General features: G+C 35.4%; 1 protein-coding gene across 6 annotated transcripts in view; it reads left to right on the plus strand.

The window, feature by feature from the left end:
* PTPRD (protein tyrosine phosphatase receptor type D) overlaps window positions 1-18364 on the plus strand; it is a 353935-nt gene that overhangs the window by 250976 nt on the left and 84595 nt on the right. For all 6 annotated transcript variants that reach the window (XM_090132663.1, XM_090132658.1, XM_090132659.1 and 3 more), the window contains 3 exons: window positions 8656-8865; window positions 10782-10942; window positions 16733-16845. In XM_090132663.1, the coding sequence (XP_089988789.1) occupies window positions 8656-8865; window positions 10782-10942; window positions 16733-16845 (484 nt within the window). The remainder of the gene's footprint in view (window positions 1-8655; window positions 8866-10781; window positions 10943-16732; window positions 16846-18364) is intronic.

The raw sequence follows: 18364 nt of genomic DNA on the forward strand, positions 1-18364 counted from the left end.
AAGGGGGCCACAAATCCTAGTGCAGAAGCTACTGGGACTTATCAAAAGAGTTTTAAATTAGCTATGACAGGGGAAGGGGACAAAACGGGCCTCACAAGAGATGAGCCCAGGGGAACAGTGCATGAGCTCAGGGTTAGGCAGATGACTCGGCTGAAGTGCATCTACACCAATGCATGCAGCGTGGGCAGCAAGCAGGAGGAGTTAGAAGTGATTGTGTGGCAAGCTAACTATTACCTAGTTGCTATTACCAAAAGATGGTGGGACCACTCCCATGAGTGGAGTGCTGTGATGGATGGCTACAAGCTCTTCAGAAGGAATAGATGAGGAAGGAAGGGTGGTGGTATAGTCCTTTATATTAAAGACTGTTTTGATGTTGAAGAGCTTGGGGTTGGGAATGATAAAGTTGAGTGTCTGAGGGTAAGAATCGGGGGAAGGCCTGTAGAGTGACATCTTGGTGGGGGTCTGTTATAATCACCTAATCAGGATGAAGAGATGGATGAGGCATTCTCTGAGCAGCTTTGCGGAAGTCATGTGATTGCCAGCACTCGTTCTCGTGGGAGACTTCAATTTCCCTGACATACGTTGGCAGTATAATACAGCACAGAGGAAGCAGTCCAAGAGGTTTCTAGAGTGTGTGGAAGATAGCTTCCTTATACAGCTGGTAGGAGAGCCTGCCAGGAGTGGTGCCCTGCTAGATCTGCTCTTCACTAACAGAGAATGGTTTGGATTGGAAGGGACTTTAAAGTTCATCCACTCTAATCCCCATGCCATAGCAGGGACACCTTTCACAAGTCCAAGCTACTCAAAGCTCCATCCAACTTGACTTGAGCCCTTCCAGGCATGAGTCATCTACCATTTTTCTGGCTAGCCTGATCCACTGACTTACCTATCCCTAGAGGTAATTAAGAACTACATGTACTTTATGTTGGCTGATATGATGTAGTAATGGGATTTGGTAGGTGGGGTTGATGGCTGGATTTTATCATCTTAAAACTCTTTTCAAACGTAGATGTTTCTGATTCAGTACACACACTGATGTCAAGACCATCTGCAAGCAGTGACACTCTTCCCACTGAACTGATGCATATTACTTTCAATGTTCACACCAAAATGTAAAGAAAATAAATATTTTCAGAAACCAACACTACTGTAGAAACCTTTCAAAATATGACACATCTTTCACTGACAATGATAAACGTGTCTTTTCCTGATTAGAACAGTCTAAGAAGAAAATCTACAGCAATAACAGAATTCTTAATCAGAAGATGAAAAAATTGAATTGTTTGAAGGAACACATTTTTCTTGCTGTTGACTCTTTTAATGAAGCGTGTGTTACGTCTTGGCAGGTTTCCTTTATGTGATCATCCAGTGTGATTCAAATGCAGTGCTATCTTACTTCGATCCATTAACATCTTCCCTTTAAAAGAGTTGGACTGTAAATGCCATAAGTTCATGATTATAGTCCTCAGTGGCATCAAATACAGTTTAAGTGTGAAACTCTGCTGGCAATATACATACAATAATGGGAAACTGATTTAATGTCAACATCCACTTCTAATATCTACAGATATTCAGTACCATTAACAGATTGAAGGATAGATGCTGGATGACATTGAACTTTTAGGCAATTAAGTTCTATGGATCTGTGTTGCTGATTCTCATAGCAAAGGGTCATTTTAATCATCCTGTGAGTTGTGGCGCATTAGTCTGTATAATAGTTTGATAAATAGCATTTATTAATTCAGAAATATTTGGGTCAAGAAGGGTTGTTTCCCACTTTAACTGATATAATTGAGACCACATTGTAGAATTAATGGTGGAAGAAATAAGATATGCATTGACTGGAAAATGACATTTATTTCTGATAAAGAATGAAAGCCCTTGATATATCTTTTACAATCATGCCATTACATATAGTAACTATTTGGCGGGCAAAAAAAATTATGGCCAGTCAGTGTTTGTATTTCATGGTCCCTCATCCAGTTTCTGTTACTTAGAGAACTGTTTTTCTTCCTGCTTTAGAAAATATAAAATATATGGAGAGTCTGATAGTGATAGGACAAGGGGAAATGGCTTTAAACTATAAGAGGCTAGATTTGAGTTACCTGTTAGGAAGAAATTTCTTGTTCAGAGGTTAGTGATACAAAGGGACAGGCTGCCCAGAGAGGCTGTGGATGCTCCATCTCTGCAGGTGTTCAAGGCCAGGTTGGATGGGGTTCTGGGCAGCCTCATCTAGAGACTGGCAACCTTTTCCATGGTGGAGGTGGTGGGAGGGGGGGTGTTTGTGAAACTTAGTGATCTTAATGGTTTCCTCCAACCTATCCATTGGAATACAGAATCATACCTATGATTCTGTATTGTGCTATTTCTAAAAACACTGGAAAGCAGTGGCCCAGTAAATAAATTAAGAGGAGAAACAGCAGCAACAAACCATAACCACTATGGAGCAACTAGTTCTTAATGGTTAACTGAAGATACTTGTGCATTATGTTTTTAGTACAATCTCAGATATAAAGCTAGTGTCAGGAAAAAAAAAAAAAAAAAAATCAAAAAATCTTTGCTTAGATTACCTGAGTAAATATCCTAACTGAAAACACAGTTCTGGAACTTTAACCCAATTGTGTGACTACCTACTCAAAAAATCCTCTCCAGCCTTATTACATATTCCCAATCCTCATTTTTTTTCTTCTTTTCTTCTTCTAAAGAATCTCCATTCTTTACATAAATTAAGAGGGATGAAGAACCTTAAAAGAGCATAAAATATAATGTACCTGAGTATTATGTACCTAAAAATAGTAGCTGAGATAGTTCTTTTTTATAAACTCAGAATTTCCCATTATTTCTCCTTCAAATAGATGTCATGAAAATAAATGAAATTTAACAAAATATTATGTTTTGCACTATGTATTATGGAGAAAGATTGCTTTAGATTTGTAAGTAATAAAATTTAAGTAAAAACTTACATGTTAATTCTTAAATCAATTTAACAATTTCCGTGAAGTCTTGATATAAAAAACCACGGGGGATATATGTGCAAGTAATGATACTTGGCAGCAACCTCATCTAAATATGAAATGTGAATGAGGCCAGAAGTTCACCTGAGGTCTATTCAGTCATGTGTAATTGATGTCACAGATGAATTTTTTACCTACACACAAACAACCTAAGTTTAGCTGGACATAGGTGATGAATAAGAATTTTGAGTTTGTTTTTTTTTTTGTTTTGTTTTGTTTTGTTTTGTTTGTTTGTTTGTTTTAATTTGCCAGTTAAACACATTTTGGTTTACTCAAGCCAGTCAAATTCTAGAAGTCGTAGCCAAAACATAAAATGTAAATAATGCAAAAATGCAAATGTATATATAATAAATATAATTTGTTTGAGATAGCCACACAAGTATCTTTAAATTCTAATAGACACTGTAACAGAAAATTAAAATATGAGTTGTGATCTTCAGATATGACTCAAGCCATGTACATCTCCTTCTACTTATAGTTTGCATAATCAATGAATATACAGATGTTATAATTATGAAATAAACAAGAGAGTTTGACTAAGCAGGTTATGATAACAAAAAGAAAATAGATAGTGTGCTTACTCTTTTCCTGGGCTCACTGTAAAACTCCAAAGCCACACTTGTCTACAATATGAGTGTTATTGTGCTCTTTTCTGTTATAGTTTCCATGGAAACAAATAGGACATTATATCCATGGGGCCATATGATATCCATCCTAGGGTTCTGAAAGAGATGTCTGATGTGGTTGCCAAGCTGCTCTCCATCATATCTGAAAAATCATGGCTGCCCGGTGAAGTCTCTGGTAACTGGAAAAAGGGAAACATTACTCCCATTTTTAAGAAAGGGAGAAAAGAAGATCTGGGGAACTATAGATTGGTGAGCCTCACCTCTGTGCTTGGGAAGATCATGGAACAGATCCTCCAAGAAGCTATGTTAAGGCACATACAAGATAAAGAGGTGATTTGAGACAGCCAGTGTGGCTTCACCAAAGGGCACATCATGCCTGATCAATCTGGTGGACTTCTATGATGGAGTGGCAGCTTTGGTAGATGGGGGAAGGGCAGTGGATGTCATCTACCTGAATTTCTGCAAGGCCTTTGACATGGTCTCTCACCACATCCTTCTCTCTAAATTGGAGAGGTGTAGATTTGAAGGATGGACTGTTTGATACATTAGAAATTGACTGGCTGGACGCAGCCAAAGAATTTTGATTACTGGTTCTGTGTCAGGGTGGAGGCAGGTCACAAGCGGTGTCCCTCAGGGGTTGGTCTTGGGACTGGTGCTCTTCAACAGCTTCATCAGTGACACAGATGATGGTATTAAGGGCAACCTCAGCAGGTTTGTGGAAGACACCAAGCTGAGCAGTGCAGTCAATACACTGGAAGGAAGAGAAGCTATCGAGAGGGACCTGGACAGGCTGGAGAAGTGAGCCCATGAAAACCTAACAAGGTTCAAGAAGACCAAGTGCAGGGTGCTGCACTTGGATTGGGGCAATCCCAGGTATTTATACAAACTGGGGGAAGATCTCCTTGGGAGCAGCCCTGTGGAGAAGGACCTGGGGGTCAAACAAGAAGCTGGACATGAGCCAGCAGTGTGCTCTTGCAGCCTGGAAGGCCAACTGTGTTCTGGGCTGCATTTAAAAAGGGGTGGCCAGCAGGGAGAGGAAGGTGATTGTCCCCATCTACTTGGCTCTTGTGAGGCCCCATCTGGAGTACTGTGTCCAGGTCTGGGGACCCCAGCACAAGAAGGATATGGAGCTCTTGGAGTGGGTCCAGAGGAAGGCCATTAAGATGATCAGAGGGCTGGAGCACCTCTCCTATAAGGAAAGCTTGAGTGAACTGGGCTTGTTTAGTTTGGAGAAAAGACTCCAGTGAGACCTCATTGTGGTTTTCCAGTATTTGAAGGGAGTGTATAAACAGGAGGGGGAATGACTGTTTATGAGGGTGGATAGTGACAGGACAAGGAAGAATGGTTTTAAACTGAGACAGGGGAGGTTTAGGTTAGATATTAGGATGATTTTTACACAGAGGATAGTGATACACTGGAACAGGTTGACAAAGGAGGTTGAGGATACCCCCTTCCTGAAGGCATTCAAGGCCAGGCTAGATGTGTCTCTGGGCAGCCTGTTCTGGTGGTTGGCGACCCTGCACGTAGCAGGAGGTTTGAAACTAGATGATCACTGTGGTCCTTTTCAACCGAAGCCATTCTATGTTCAGAGCAACCTATATATAAATATCCCTCTGTTGCTTTCTGAATATATACCCTTCTGTTTTAGGAGACTTCAGTGTAGTCAGTTCTCGGCCTTCTTTCCAAAAGATGGCTTCATACAAATACATTATTTTTTAAGAGCTTTCCAGTACATTTTGATTGGTCTCTGCCTCATGTTCTGCCCTTAGTAACATTGTCTATGATATAAGAAGTTAGCAAGAGATATGAGAGACACATTCTGTAAAGCAACTACATGGAATTCTTCTTAATATTACAATATTGCACTTTCCTTCCGCCCTCACTTTTATACCATGAAAACTTACTCTGAGCTGCTCATATAGATGTTTGAGTGAAGGAGTAAAATGGACTGCTGACTGTAGTAAGGTCTTTCAGTGATTGACATGATTTCTAATGTCAAATTTTGGCAAGTTTTTTTTGTTGCTCAGAGGATCAATTCCAGTATGAGTTTTTGAGTTGAAACAATGGAGTTGATACAGTTAAATGAATGCAAAAGCTCTGCAATAGAGAACAGGCTCAGTATTAGGGCTGAGCTGGAAAGCAGTTAACTGCACACTATTATCTACATACCCTCAATTAGGCAAGTGTAGTGGAATTCCAAGGTCACAGCCTGAACCAATACATGAACATGTGACTGCCTGGAGCTGGGAGGTGTGTGCAATCTGAGCTTGCACACACCTTCCCCCTGCCCTCTCCTGCTGTGGTGCGAGTCTCAACAGGAGGAGGCTGCATTCGTCAACGCCCCTTTTTCCAAACTCTTAAAGGGAGGGGTGAGTTAATTTCTCTTTAACATCTTTTCCTATAGTGCCTGTTTCTCCAATAAAGGCTCTGTCATTGTCTTCGTTTGCTCTGCAGCAAGTTAAGACATTTCACCTGCATTGTCATAAGTTCTTGTTGCCATATGGGATCCACCGAGGAAGCAGGCAGAACTGACTTCCAAGCTACTTTCCATCATCTATCAGTAGTCCTGGTTAATCGAGGAGGTCTCAGACAACTGAGAACTTGTTAGTATGACACCCATTGACAAGAAGAATAAGAGGGAGAATCTGGAGAGCTATAAGCCCGTCGACCTGACCTGAATACATAGAGCAGATTGTCTTGAGTTCAATCACATGGCACGGGTAGGACAACCAGGGGATCCAGTCCAGCCAACATGAGTTCCTGAAAGTCAGGTTCTGCTTGACCAACCTGATCTCCATCTATGACCAAGTGACACAACTAATGGATAAGTGTAAGGCTGGAAGCATATGTCTTACGAAGAGCAGCAAGGGCAATGGGATATTTTAATCTGTAGAAGAGGATGATCAGGAGAGACTTTATTGCTCTCTAAAGCTGCCTGAAAGGAGGTTGTGGCGAGGACGAGAGTTTCTTGAGTTGTGCAAGGGAGGTTCAGGTTGGATATTAGGAGAAATTTCTTATCAGAAATAGTAGTAAAGCATTGGAAGTGTCTGCTCAGGAGTCACCAACCCTGGAGATTTTCAAGAAAATTATAGATGTGGCTCTGAGGGACATGGTTGAGTAGGCATGGTTGTGATGGGTTGGTGCTTGGACTAGATGGTCTTGGAAGTCTTTTCTAGCCTTAATGATTCTGTGAATCTCCGAGTCTAACTTTGGATCTGAGCAGTACAGATAGTTTTCATGTCTATCTCTAGGTCACATTTGAAACATGCACTCCAATGAGGAGTATTAATTTGCAGATTATTTTATCTGTATCACATTTTTTAATATGATAGCTGCAAAGCACAAATCTCAGGAAGGGAAGGAAGAAGCTAGCTAACCAGAAGCATAGGACTGAAGAGGTAATAGAGATCTTCCATGACTTAGAATATGCCTTAAATGAGTGTAAATAGTGGAAATTTCATTTTAATCTCCTTTCTATTTATCTCTGTCTATCTCTGGACATTTGTCTCCTCCTCCTAAAAAGAAAATATGTATGATTGTATTAGGATTGAAAAGCCTCAAAGAACTGTAAGACCTTGGAAAAATCTATGATTACAAGATGAGGCTACAGGACATTGAATAAGTTTCATAAGTTGAAAAATGGGTGGAACAGTTTAGCAGACTTAGAAGTCATCCCCTATCATCCAGGAAAAGTTCAGGCTTCTCATAATCGAATCGGATTAATATTTGTTGAATGCCCTTATATCTGAAGTGATAAAAGGTATTGAATAAGCATTTGTTTGATTTAATAAGTAACTCATGAATGGATTATAACAGTTGAGATTCTGTTCCATCATTAGTATCCGTTTTACAGATTTGAGCCTAGTATTTAATATTATTGCTAGTGTGCTAATGTGCATTCTAAATGTGTTAATCAGGAGAAATATTCAAGATGACAAAGAAAAGTGACATTTTGAAAGCCAAAATATGCAGTTAAAATCTGAAGTGTAGTTGTGTAGGGTGAGTTTGTAGATATTTTTTTTCTAGCTAAGCAGCAGAAAAGAGCTCTTAGGATTCGTAGGTCCTGCTTTATTCTTATCACTAAACCACTGTATGTTAAACATATCATGAAGCACATGATTTCTGGTTCTTTTGAACAAAAAAAATGGTAATCAGTTTCAAGTTTAAAACGGAAGATATTTTTATGAATCCCTTCCCACATGTTTCTGCAGCTCACTTGCTACTTATTAACCAGATTGAAAAGCTGATGTTTTGTAGAATTCACTATTTCTAAAGTGTTCAGTGATCTTAACAACTGTGAGAGAAATGAGAGAAAAATAAATATTATTAAATAAAAGGTGTTAATATGTTTATTTATGGTATATTATTACAAGTGCTAGTACATTGAATAATCTGTATTTCAGAGTTATCAGGAAAAGTTAAAATAGACAGTATAAATTAATTCCAATAATCAGGGTATTTTAAGCTTTGGATTTTTTATTAGCAGCTTTTAAATAATCACATCATATGACTTAGTTTTATTGTATCATACAGAAAATAAGAAATAAACTTAAAATGTACATGGATGACAAGAACATTATTCATTGACTAACTTCATGTATGTATATATGAAAAGAAGGTATGCATATATCTCTCTCCAGAAAAAAAAAAAAATATTCTATTATTCTCTTCAGAAAAAACATTATTCTATTATATTTTTATTTATTTATGTATTTACTTGGAATACAAAAATATCAGACACTGACAAATAATTTAATTGTCCTGTGTTTGTAGTATGGGTAATAGCTTTGCTAAATAGTATCTTAACAAGGATGGCATGGAAAATTTTGCTATTTCAGTACCATTTAGTGGTACTGACATGACCTGATGTAATGTAGATTAACTGCTTTCTTGTAGTTGCATTAAATACATTAGATGCATTAAATTTTCTCATTACATTGATAATAAGTTAGCTTACACATATCTTTCTTTTAATGCTTTCTCTCTCTTTTTTTCCCCTTTCCTTTTTTGTAAAGCTGCTTAAGGAGATAGCTAGGAAACGCAGAAGCATTCGTTTTGGGAGGGAAGCTGAATTAAAGCCGTATATTGCAGCTCACTTTGAAGTTCTTCCTACGGAGTTCACACTAGGGGATAAGAAGCATTATGGTGGCTTTGAGAATAAACAACTGCAAACTGGTCAAGAATATGTCTTCTTTGTGTTGGCTGTAATGGAGCACTCAGAATCTGTAAGTTAATAACTGATTTCAGTCCCAGAATTACCTTCCCCAATCAGTAACACATTTCTTCAGTGCTTACTTGAGCTTTTAAGGTATATGTCTAAAGTTAATGTTTATGTGCTGATTTCCATTTAAGTCTTTGAATTTAATAATGCTATATGCACCTTGGTGTGTTACTTCAGTGTGTAAGCAAAAGCTAAGGATCACCTTTTATTAGCTGTGCTTTAATCCTTTCCAAATTAAATGTTCTGCTGTTTGAGTTTACTGGCGCTACTTCTGAGGCATGAACTTTACAGCTGTATCTTTTTCAATGTCTTTGAGAAAGAGTTCCTTAGCTGACCTAGGACTACAATTGAATAGTGTTATTGGATATGTAGAATTCTTTGAAAGATAAGTTGAACTGGAAACACGCACAGCTACTGTTTTTAATTACAGTAATTTCCTAACAGCTTTATCAGTGAATTGCTAGAAAGTAAGAAAATAATTCAAGGAAAAATTCTGAGGAGAGCTGAATAATGAGCTGTCACTTCTCTTCATGTAATTTGTTTTGTACTTATTTCCATTTATGCTTGAGTTAATAGGTGTGTAACTTATGGCAAAATAGAGAGAAGAGAGGAAGAGAGAGGGGAGAGGAGAAGGGAGTGGAAGTGAGATGGGAGAGGAGAAGGGAGAGAAAGGGAGGAAGAAAATGCAAGGAGGAGAAATACATGGAGAGAGCAGAAGGAGACAGAAAAAAAAAAAAAAAAAAAAAAAAAAACAGAACTGTTTCAATGCTTGTTAAGATTTTAGCATACAGTGTGTAATGTAGTCTCTTTCTAATTAGTTTCTATATCTGACGTATATTTTCTGGCTCAGTCACTTGAACTACCATGCTAGTAATCTGAATTCTAATCAAATGCTTCCAGTGTGCAATTTGATGTTGACTTTACCAAATTGTACACTATGAAGAAGTTGTTGCAATTTGTATACTTTTGGATACATCGCTTTATTTGAAGATAAAATAAGTATCCCCTGGAAGTTCTGATGTAAATCAAAGGTTTTCCTTTCTCTTTTTGACAGAGATTGTTAGACAGAAAATTCTTATGATGCTGCATCAAGAAGGTTCTAAACAGAGTTACTATGCAGGTTTTTTTTCTGTGAGGTTTAAAATCCAGTTTAAATATTGGAGAATCACCAATAAATGCTCAAACTGCAGCCCCTCTGAAGCCTTTTTCTGCCTGCTCCAAATGCAGAGGCTAAATACAAAGTATTTCTTACTGTAGCAATATAGGGTGTGGGTTTTGTTGTTGTTGTTTGTTTTTGGTTGTTGTTGTTGTTGTTGTTTTCTGTTTTTGTTTGCTTGTTTGTTTATTTTTTGTATGTTTTGAGAACACTGAGGCAGTGAAAATGTCTCAACCAGCTCAGCTGTTGAGGGAATGAAACAATCAGATTCCCTAGTTTCTGGAAAGAGATCACAGACCTGTGATGTCTGGTGTCACTTTTGGCAAAAGAGAATAAATGAACATTGTTGTCATGTTTACCAGCTAGCTTAAATGTCTCTGCTTTGCTGGTGTTAGCCATCTCTTACCTTGAACTCAGATGCTCTTCTAGCTGTTGTAGCAGGAAACAAGGCCAAATGAAAGGTAAAATATATCTCTTTTCATAACACCTTGTGTACCTTTCAGAATACTGCTGCAGAATGTTATGTGAAGGACTATGCTGTTACCTCATTTTTTAGTAGACCATATGTAAAGTACAAAATAAAGATATAATAACAACACAGCATTCAGATTTCAAGTTCATGAACTTGCCTAGCTTGAATAGAAATAGCAGCTTTTCATTGCTCAGTTCATTGCATTACTACTTTGTGTATGTTTATTTTAGATCTGGGCTAGTATTTTAAATGAATGCCTTTATTGTTAAGAAGGATTTATTTATTTGTATAGACTATGTATGCAACCAGTCCATATTCTGATCCAGTTGTGTCCATGGATCTCGATCCCCAACCAATTACAGATGAGGAAGAAGGCTTGATCTGGGTTGTAGGACCAGTTCTTGCAGTGGTATTTATCATCTGTATTGTTATAGCGATACTTCTTTATAAAAGGTAAGTTTACCTTTTAGTTTTCTTACCATGTGTGTACCTTTCTGCTGTGTTATTTTATTGTAGCATTCCACACTACATTATTTGTTCTACAATTGTAACTGTCATTATGTCAAGATATAACTATATTTATTAATGGGTCCCAGAACACTGCAGATATTTTAGATTTCTGATTGAGAGTTTCTAGTCATTACAGCTATGTGAGTACATTTTTTTTCTGCTGATGAAACATTATTGCCATTTCTGCATTTAAATTTTACTTCAATTTTGCACGTTTGTAAAGAAAATATGTTCTCGTGTATAAATAGATACAGATTCACACATTTGACTTTTTAAAACATAATTTTAGAAGTGTGATAGTAATCCATTAGGGGTTACATTCAGGATGATGTTAAGTATGATTTTCATCTCCACTCAAGTAATTTGAATTTTCACTTCTGACAGTTGACCTTAATTTGGCAGTACATGTTATGAATTTGAATCTCTGAACTAAGAGATTAAAGAAACATCAATAGCTGTTGTCTACTAGTCCTACAGTCAGATCAAACTTCACTTCTTCCACTGTGCATAACACAGGTGTAGTTTGCTATTACTCAAAGGACTTTCTTTGAGCTTAGAATTTACTACATGAAAACTGTATGATACCTTCATTTATACTTAGCAGTCTTTTACAGTGTGAGTTCAAACAGATCAAGATAGTAACTCAAAAGGACAGAGTAGATTTTAATATTTATATATTGTTGCTAGTACATTTTTAAAAAATATTGATAGGGTGGAGTTTGGGAAATACTAAAAAGATGTTGTAACCTTTCATGGGTGGTGAGGTGCACGGGGGATAATTTCCATAGGTGGAATAAGTCTCCTAATTTTAATGGTTATGATACCTAAAACAAATGGCTTCCTGTAAATATTTAAATTCTGCTAACAGGTATGGTTTTCCGATCTAAGCGTATCTTGTCAAATGCTCTGTATTTGCATATAGAGTGCTGGCTTCAGGTTTTCAAAGGGAAAATTCTCTGTTAAACATTAAATAAACAAACGAATTAAAAAACAGTCCAGTGGCAAAAATTCCTTTTTTTGTTAGAAGATCTTTTAGGTTTTATTAATGAAGACAATCATGTGACATGAAATTCTGAAGTAACATGTAAGGAGAACATAGTGACATGCTAACAAATCTGAATTACTTCATTTAGCAGAAGGAATGGATAGAGTAAATAAGAACATAGATTTTTTTTTAAGTGTATCTGTAAAATCTATATCAGAGTTTTGCAGGGAGACAGGTTGAGTGGCATGCAGTAATGTTTCAGTGCAGGAATAGCACTTCACAGTGGAGATTTAGCATTTGATCTAGAGAAGATAGCCTCATGAAAATAATTAATGATTTTTTTTTTTTTAATTGAATAAATGACAATAGGCATAACATTTGAAGTTTTCATTAGATTAAACAAGAAATATTTTATTTTTAAGTACAGCTGAGTCTTTATAATGTTTCAGTATAACAAGATATATGAATCATTAAGCTGAAAACAATATTAAAGGATATTAAACTGGTAGATTATTGTTTTTTTTTTTTTTAATTCATATCAGCTTCTTCTGATGTTAAAATATGTAGCAAGATATTTCTTATTAGGCTTTATAAAAATCAACACATTTTAACTTTTTTTCTTTCTTTTTTCAAAATAAATAAATAATTTATGGAAAGGGAGAATGACCAGAGTTCAGTGTAATAAGCGTAAGGAATAGAAAGGAAAACAAATGACAATAGATCTAATTGATTAAGTTGTCTGAAAAATATTTAAAGAGGTATGGTACTGTGAAGAAGATAATGTCTTTTGAAGTGCAAAAAGTTGTAACTAAAATAATAGTGAATTGTGTTTAATTCCCTTTTCCTGTAGAAACCATTCTGAAAAGACTTGGAACTATTTTGTGATTTTCAATATTGCTTTCTCATTTTAATTTCAGTCAGAGAGTAATGCTGACTGAAATTTTTAGAAGAATCATTTTAAGGGGAAAGTCTTGCATTCATTTAAAGCAAATGGTATCTCACATAGTGTGGATAATTTGCCTACTTACTGTGAAGCAAATTTTAGATGCCCAAAGACTAGGAGTGCATGAATGAAGTCTTTATTATTTATTTGTCAAAAATTTGTTTGTAAAAAAGTTACTTCTGCATTTACATTTCTTCAAAGCTCAAAGAAAAGATATTCCTTAGAATAATTGCTTAGAAAAAAAAAAAAAAAAAAAAAAAAAGCTTTTTATCAAGTTGTCATCTAATTTCCTGTCTTTCTGGAGTTGATATACCTGCAAATTGAACTGGCTTGGCCAGAGAAAAGCTGATTATTCTCTGGCATTGTAAGAATTGTACAATGGTCTTAGGTGAGAAAATTATTTGAGGGTGTGTTTAATCTGTTAACCTTACATCTAAGCAATCAGATTTAAGAATCTGTGTAAACTAACTAATCATTTTCCTTTTGGTAATATTGTTGCCCTCAAGAAAATATGTGTTTTTTTTTTTTTGCTGGTTCAAACATGGAGTAAAAATACAAAATAATAAGGTTTATATACAAAATCTCGAACAAAAGAAAACACTTAATTGATGTACATGTATAGATGGTGTAGACTAAGTTGTCTAGAAGCAATACATTCCTGTTACGAGGACTGTTATTTGAGATGAAGTATCCCAATCTCATTTTGATAAAGCACTACACTGCTGCACCATAGAGCTTAGGCAATCATACAGTAAGTCCCTTCTTCTGAATATGTGACTCCAGTTTCTTCAAATCTGAAAAAGAAATCTGAAAAAGAGTGTAATGCTTCACAGGATAAATGTTTATGATTACCTTCCTTTTCAAGGTATCATTAAAATATTTTCTTGTTATTTTATTATTTGTGTTGGTGAAGTGGTTTTAAAGATTTTGTTTTCCTCCTTTTTTTTTTTTTTTTTACTCTAGTATGAGATAATCTTATGTATTTAACCTTGTTTGTTCCTTTCCTTTCTCTCCTTCTTCCTTCTACTCCTTCTTTTTCTCCCATATCCTCCACCAACCTGTTTTCTCCTTTCCCTCCTCCCTCCTCTCGTTTCTCTATTCTCTTTAAGAAAAAAGAATGATGTGTTAGTGACACTTCATTTATCTATGTAATATTTATTTATTTATTTATTTATTAGAGCTTGAATTAAACATCCATTCTCCAGTATTTCAAAATTCAGTGTGCAATTACTTTGCAAACAATGTCTAAACCACAGTTGTTTTTGTTTTTTTGGATTTTTTTGTTTTTTCAACAAAAGATTCTCTTTTGATTTCACCTGAATCTTCTATTTATTCTCTGATTCCCAAACTGTCACCTCATTTTTTGATTTAGTTATATGACTTTACTGTGTGTGAAAATTTCTTGTACTTCCTGTTGCTGTGTTTAAGCTGTTTGCTGATGATAAACCAACATTTAGCCTTTTCTCTCCTCTTTGCTGCATTGAAATGGAGTAGTAAACCTGACAGGTGAGAACTGAACAATAATTACCCTTCATTTAGCCTATAAATGAGGTAGCTGAAAAGAGAGAGAAAGGGGAGAAAAGTTATCATAATAATGATGTAAAAAAGAGTGTCTGTCAGTCTTAATGAATATAGACAGTAGCGTATTAATATGAAGGCAGCTGCAAGATATTTTACATTTTTACAACAGTTAGCATATTTGCTAACACTCACCACTATTTGGTTATTGTTGTTGTGGGTTTTTGTTTTTTGTTTTTTTTTTTTTGTCTACATCAGGTATATTTTAATGAAATAGCACAGTTGCATAATATACATTTGCTTTTATTTGTGTTTTCATTAAATTGAAACAGTGTTCTTATATGTAACAGCAGCTTCTGAATGAATGTGTTTTTGTAGTTGAAGTGTGAGTTGTCCTAGTACTCCTTATACATAGATTAGGTGCTGATATGCCTGTACCAGTGAAAATGGTGCTGTGAGAGAATTTGTCCTGATTGGACTTTTTTCCAACTGAAACAGTTATTATCTCTTTCTATAATCTGATAAGATACAAAAGATAGAAGGTTCCTAAGTGTACGGTTGTTGAAAACACTCATGTATCTGATCAGAAGAAATTCTAGTGCTTCTCATACATGAATGAGAAATTGTGCTGCCTAGAACTCACTTGTAAATGGAAGGTAATGAAGGCTGTCTCTGGACAGTTCCACTGATCCCTAGACTTCAGAAGTAGGAAATAAAGGTAAAAATACTCCTCGAAAATGGAAAGTAGCCTTTCTTCATCTTTATTCAAAAAGAAAAAGATAGAAAGAAAAAAAAAAAACCACCAAAAAATACAATAGAGCATTCTGCTGCTTTATGATAGTCAGGATGAGAAGTAAGTTTTTTTGAATCATATTTAAAGCTGTTTTTTTTTTTTTTTTTTTTTTTTTTTTTAATATATATAAGAGAAGTTAATACAAGTGTTAAGGTTTTATATTTTTTTAGTAAGAAAACTTTTTTTCATAAAATTATACAACTTTCAAACAACAGTTGGCAAGAGTTTCTTCAGCAATATTGGTTGTTTGCACAGTCTTGTTGGAAGAAATCTTGTTGGATCCACTTTTCCCAGGATGGCAATGGGTGTTAATTATTTCAAGACAAGGATAAATCAATTGGAGCATTTTTAAGAGTGGAGTCCAGTAGAATAATAACAGATTTAGCATTGCCACATTGTGAGAGAGTTGGAAAACAGAAAGCAAAAAAAGTAGAGTGGTGATGCATTAGACCAAATGCTAGAAAAGATTTAGGTATAGAAAACCTTAGAATCATCTAAGTTCTGTTTTCAGAAAAGCAGTTATTTGTTGCTATTTCTATATTCATTTTATATTTCATGAAGAATTTCAGCCAATTTGCTTTTTCATTCAGAAATTCAGAGGATTAGGGAAGAAGGGATTGCACTAGAAATTCATCATTAAATTTCCACATTCCCGAGTGAAAATGCAAACAATTAGATATTCTTTATGAAACAGTTCTCTATATTTTGCAGCAGAAAATAATACCCTCAAGTGACAGTAGTCCATTTTACCTAAACGATCAGAGTCAGAACAGCTATGGATGCTACTTCTCTCTAGATAAATGGAAGCATAGATGTTTCTTTTTTCCTTCTTTTTTTCCCTGATTGTTTCAGAAAGATTGAAAAGAATACTAAAATTTTTGAAAGTCCTAACTTGATCAGAAACATTCAGGAAGAATCTCAACCTTGAATAAGTATATGTGATCAGATACATGAAGTCAAATGCAGCTCAATAGAGCAGATTCTTACTTCCTAGAACAGGAAAGGACCAGGTGTCTTCTGTATTTATTCTCTGTCATCTTGAAAGTGCCATAAGAATGCAGATTATCTTATAGGCAGTACAGAGATGAAGTATTCAGTGATAGTAAATTTTTAATTACATGCTGAAGACAAAGTAACCTTTTAATAAAGATGCAACAGATTAGGTTTTAAAATAGATGCATTGTGAAATCTTTTATGTTTAGTGATATGTCTCATAATAGATAATTATTCTGGTGCCCTGGATGACAATCTAGAGGAGGTTTAGGGCAGAGTACCCCAAACATTCCCCTTTAACATCTTTATATTTAAATTTGTTTTGCCATTGCAAACTGTAGTTGCCCTGCCCACTGTGCAAAATTATTTTATCTTTGCATGGATCAAAAACTTTCAGAATACATCTCACGTTTTATAATTTAATGATTAAAGACTCAGACACTTGTATTTGTCTACTTAACACCTCATTCTTATATACATTTTTTCACTTTCTCCATGCAGGAAGAGAGCCGAATCTGATTCTAGAAAGAGCAGCATACCCAACAGCAAGGAAGTCCCTTCTCACCATCCTACAGACCCTGTGGAGCTGCGACGCCTTAATTTTCAAACTCCAGGTGAGAGGTAGTAATATGTCACTGAGAGCCCTGTGTTCACAGACTCTGATTAGTTACATTATTACAAAACAGAATTATTCTTTAAAATATGTGTATTTTGACTGCTAATAAGCTTTCTTCCAATGTATTTCTCTGATTGGTTTGGAGATTGTTCTTTAATTTCTATATTTAAAGAAAAAGCCTAAATTATACAGTTATTGGTCTGTAGAAAAGATTCAGAGGTCATGTTGTGTGGGTGTACTGAAATTACAAGGTAAACCTAAGTGCATTAGAAAATTATTAGTAAATGCACATCTCTTTGTTTATTAACTATGTGGTTATATAATTGTTTGTATATATGTTGGTTTTTTTGTTTTTGTTTTGTAAATAAGCTTCCCTCTTATCTGTTGCATTATCAAGTAATCCATCAATATCCCTTAAATTTTTTTGTACACTGTAAATATAAAATACGGATAAGACAGATTATCTAGAGAAATGGTCTTTTCTTTTAAAATCAAGCTATGTTAGGATGGATCAAAAAGTGAAATAACATGACAGCAATTCTGAAAGGTAGAAGTAACACATTCAAATATTTTATTAGCCATTTATATTTATATTTATTAAGCATTGTTTTTCTAAACACTTTGGTTTAGTAGTCAAGAAACACAAGAGAAATACTTAAAATAGTATTTAATTTTTATTAATGTTTTATGATAGATATTTTGTTTTCAAAATTATGTTAATTTTTATTATGTTGTATTCCAGCAGATTTCTATTAGCAATATGATTGCACACAGTCATGATCTGTTGCTAATTACTTACAGAACTTTCCTGAGAATTATGTTTGTCAGAACAGTGAAACTGGGACTAAAGACCCAACATCCACAGTGCAAGCGTAAGGAAGAGATAGAAAACTAAGTATTCTGAGGCTTGCCTTAGCTTTTTCTTAATTTGTTCCAGTATAGTGAATGTACGTGAATGCTCTTTAGTAGCAGTGGCACCTCATTGACCGAAAAAGAACTGGAGAGAGGTATACTTTTCCTTGTAGCGCTCTAGTTTATTTGGGAAGCTAGCAGTTTTCTGTGAAGCTAGCTAAGCGGAACAACTGCAGTCCATTTCTCTTAGGAGATCTCTTTCTTTGCTCTAAATCTTTTTTTTTTTTTTTTTTCAAAATGGAGGATTCGATAACCGGGGGGGGGGGAGGGGGGGTTAAGGGGGGAAGTATTCAATATAGAAATCAAAGTATGATATTTTTTTCCTAAGAAACATAGACACAGATCAAGCCATTATGATATTCTGCATGCAACCAAAAAAAAAAGTATGCAATATCATAATCAAAGTATGATCTTTTTTTTCCCAAGAAACATAGACACAGATCAAGCCATTATGATATTCTGCATGCAACCAAATACCAGGATCCTATCTCAGGAGATTTGTCTTGCTATGTAACACTTCATAATTACCTTGTTCTTAGTATGAGATTGTAGCTGCAGTGAAGTTAATCCACAGTTCCTATGCTAGCAGAAACAGAATTTCACTT

This window comes from Phasianus colchicus, chromosome Z (assembly GCF_987193195.1).
Source record: "Phasianus colchicus chromosome Z, bPhaCol1.hap1.1, whole genome shotgun sequence".
Lineage (NCBI taxonomy): Eukaryota > Metazoa > Chordata > Aves > Galliformes > Phasianidae > Phasianus > Phasianus colchicus.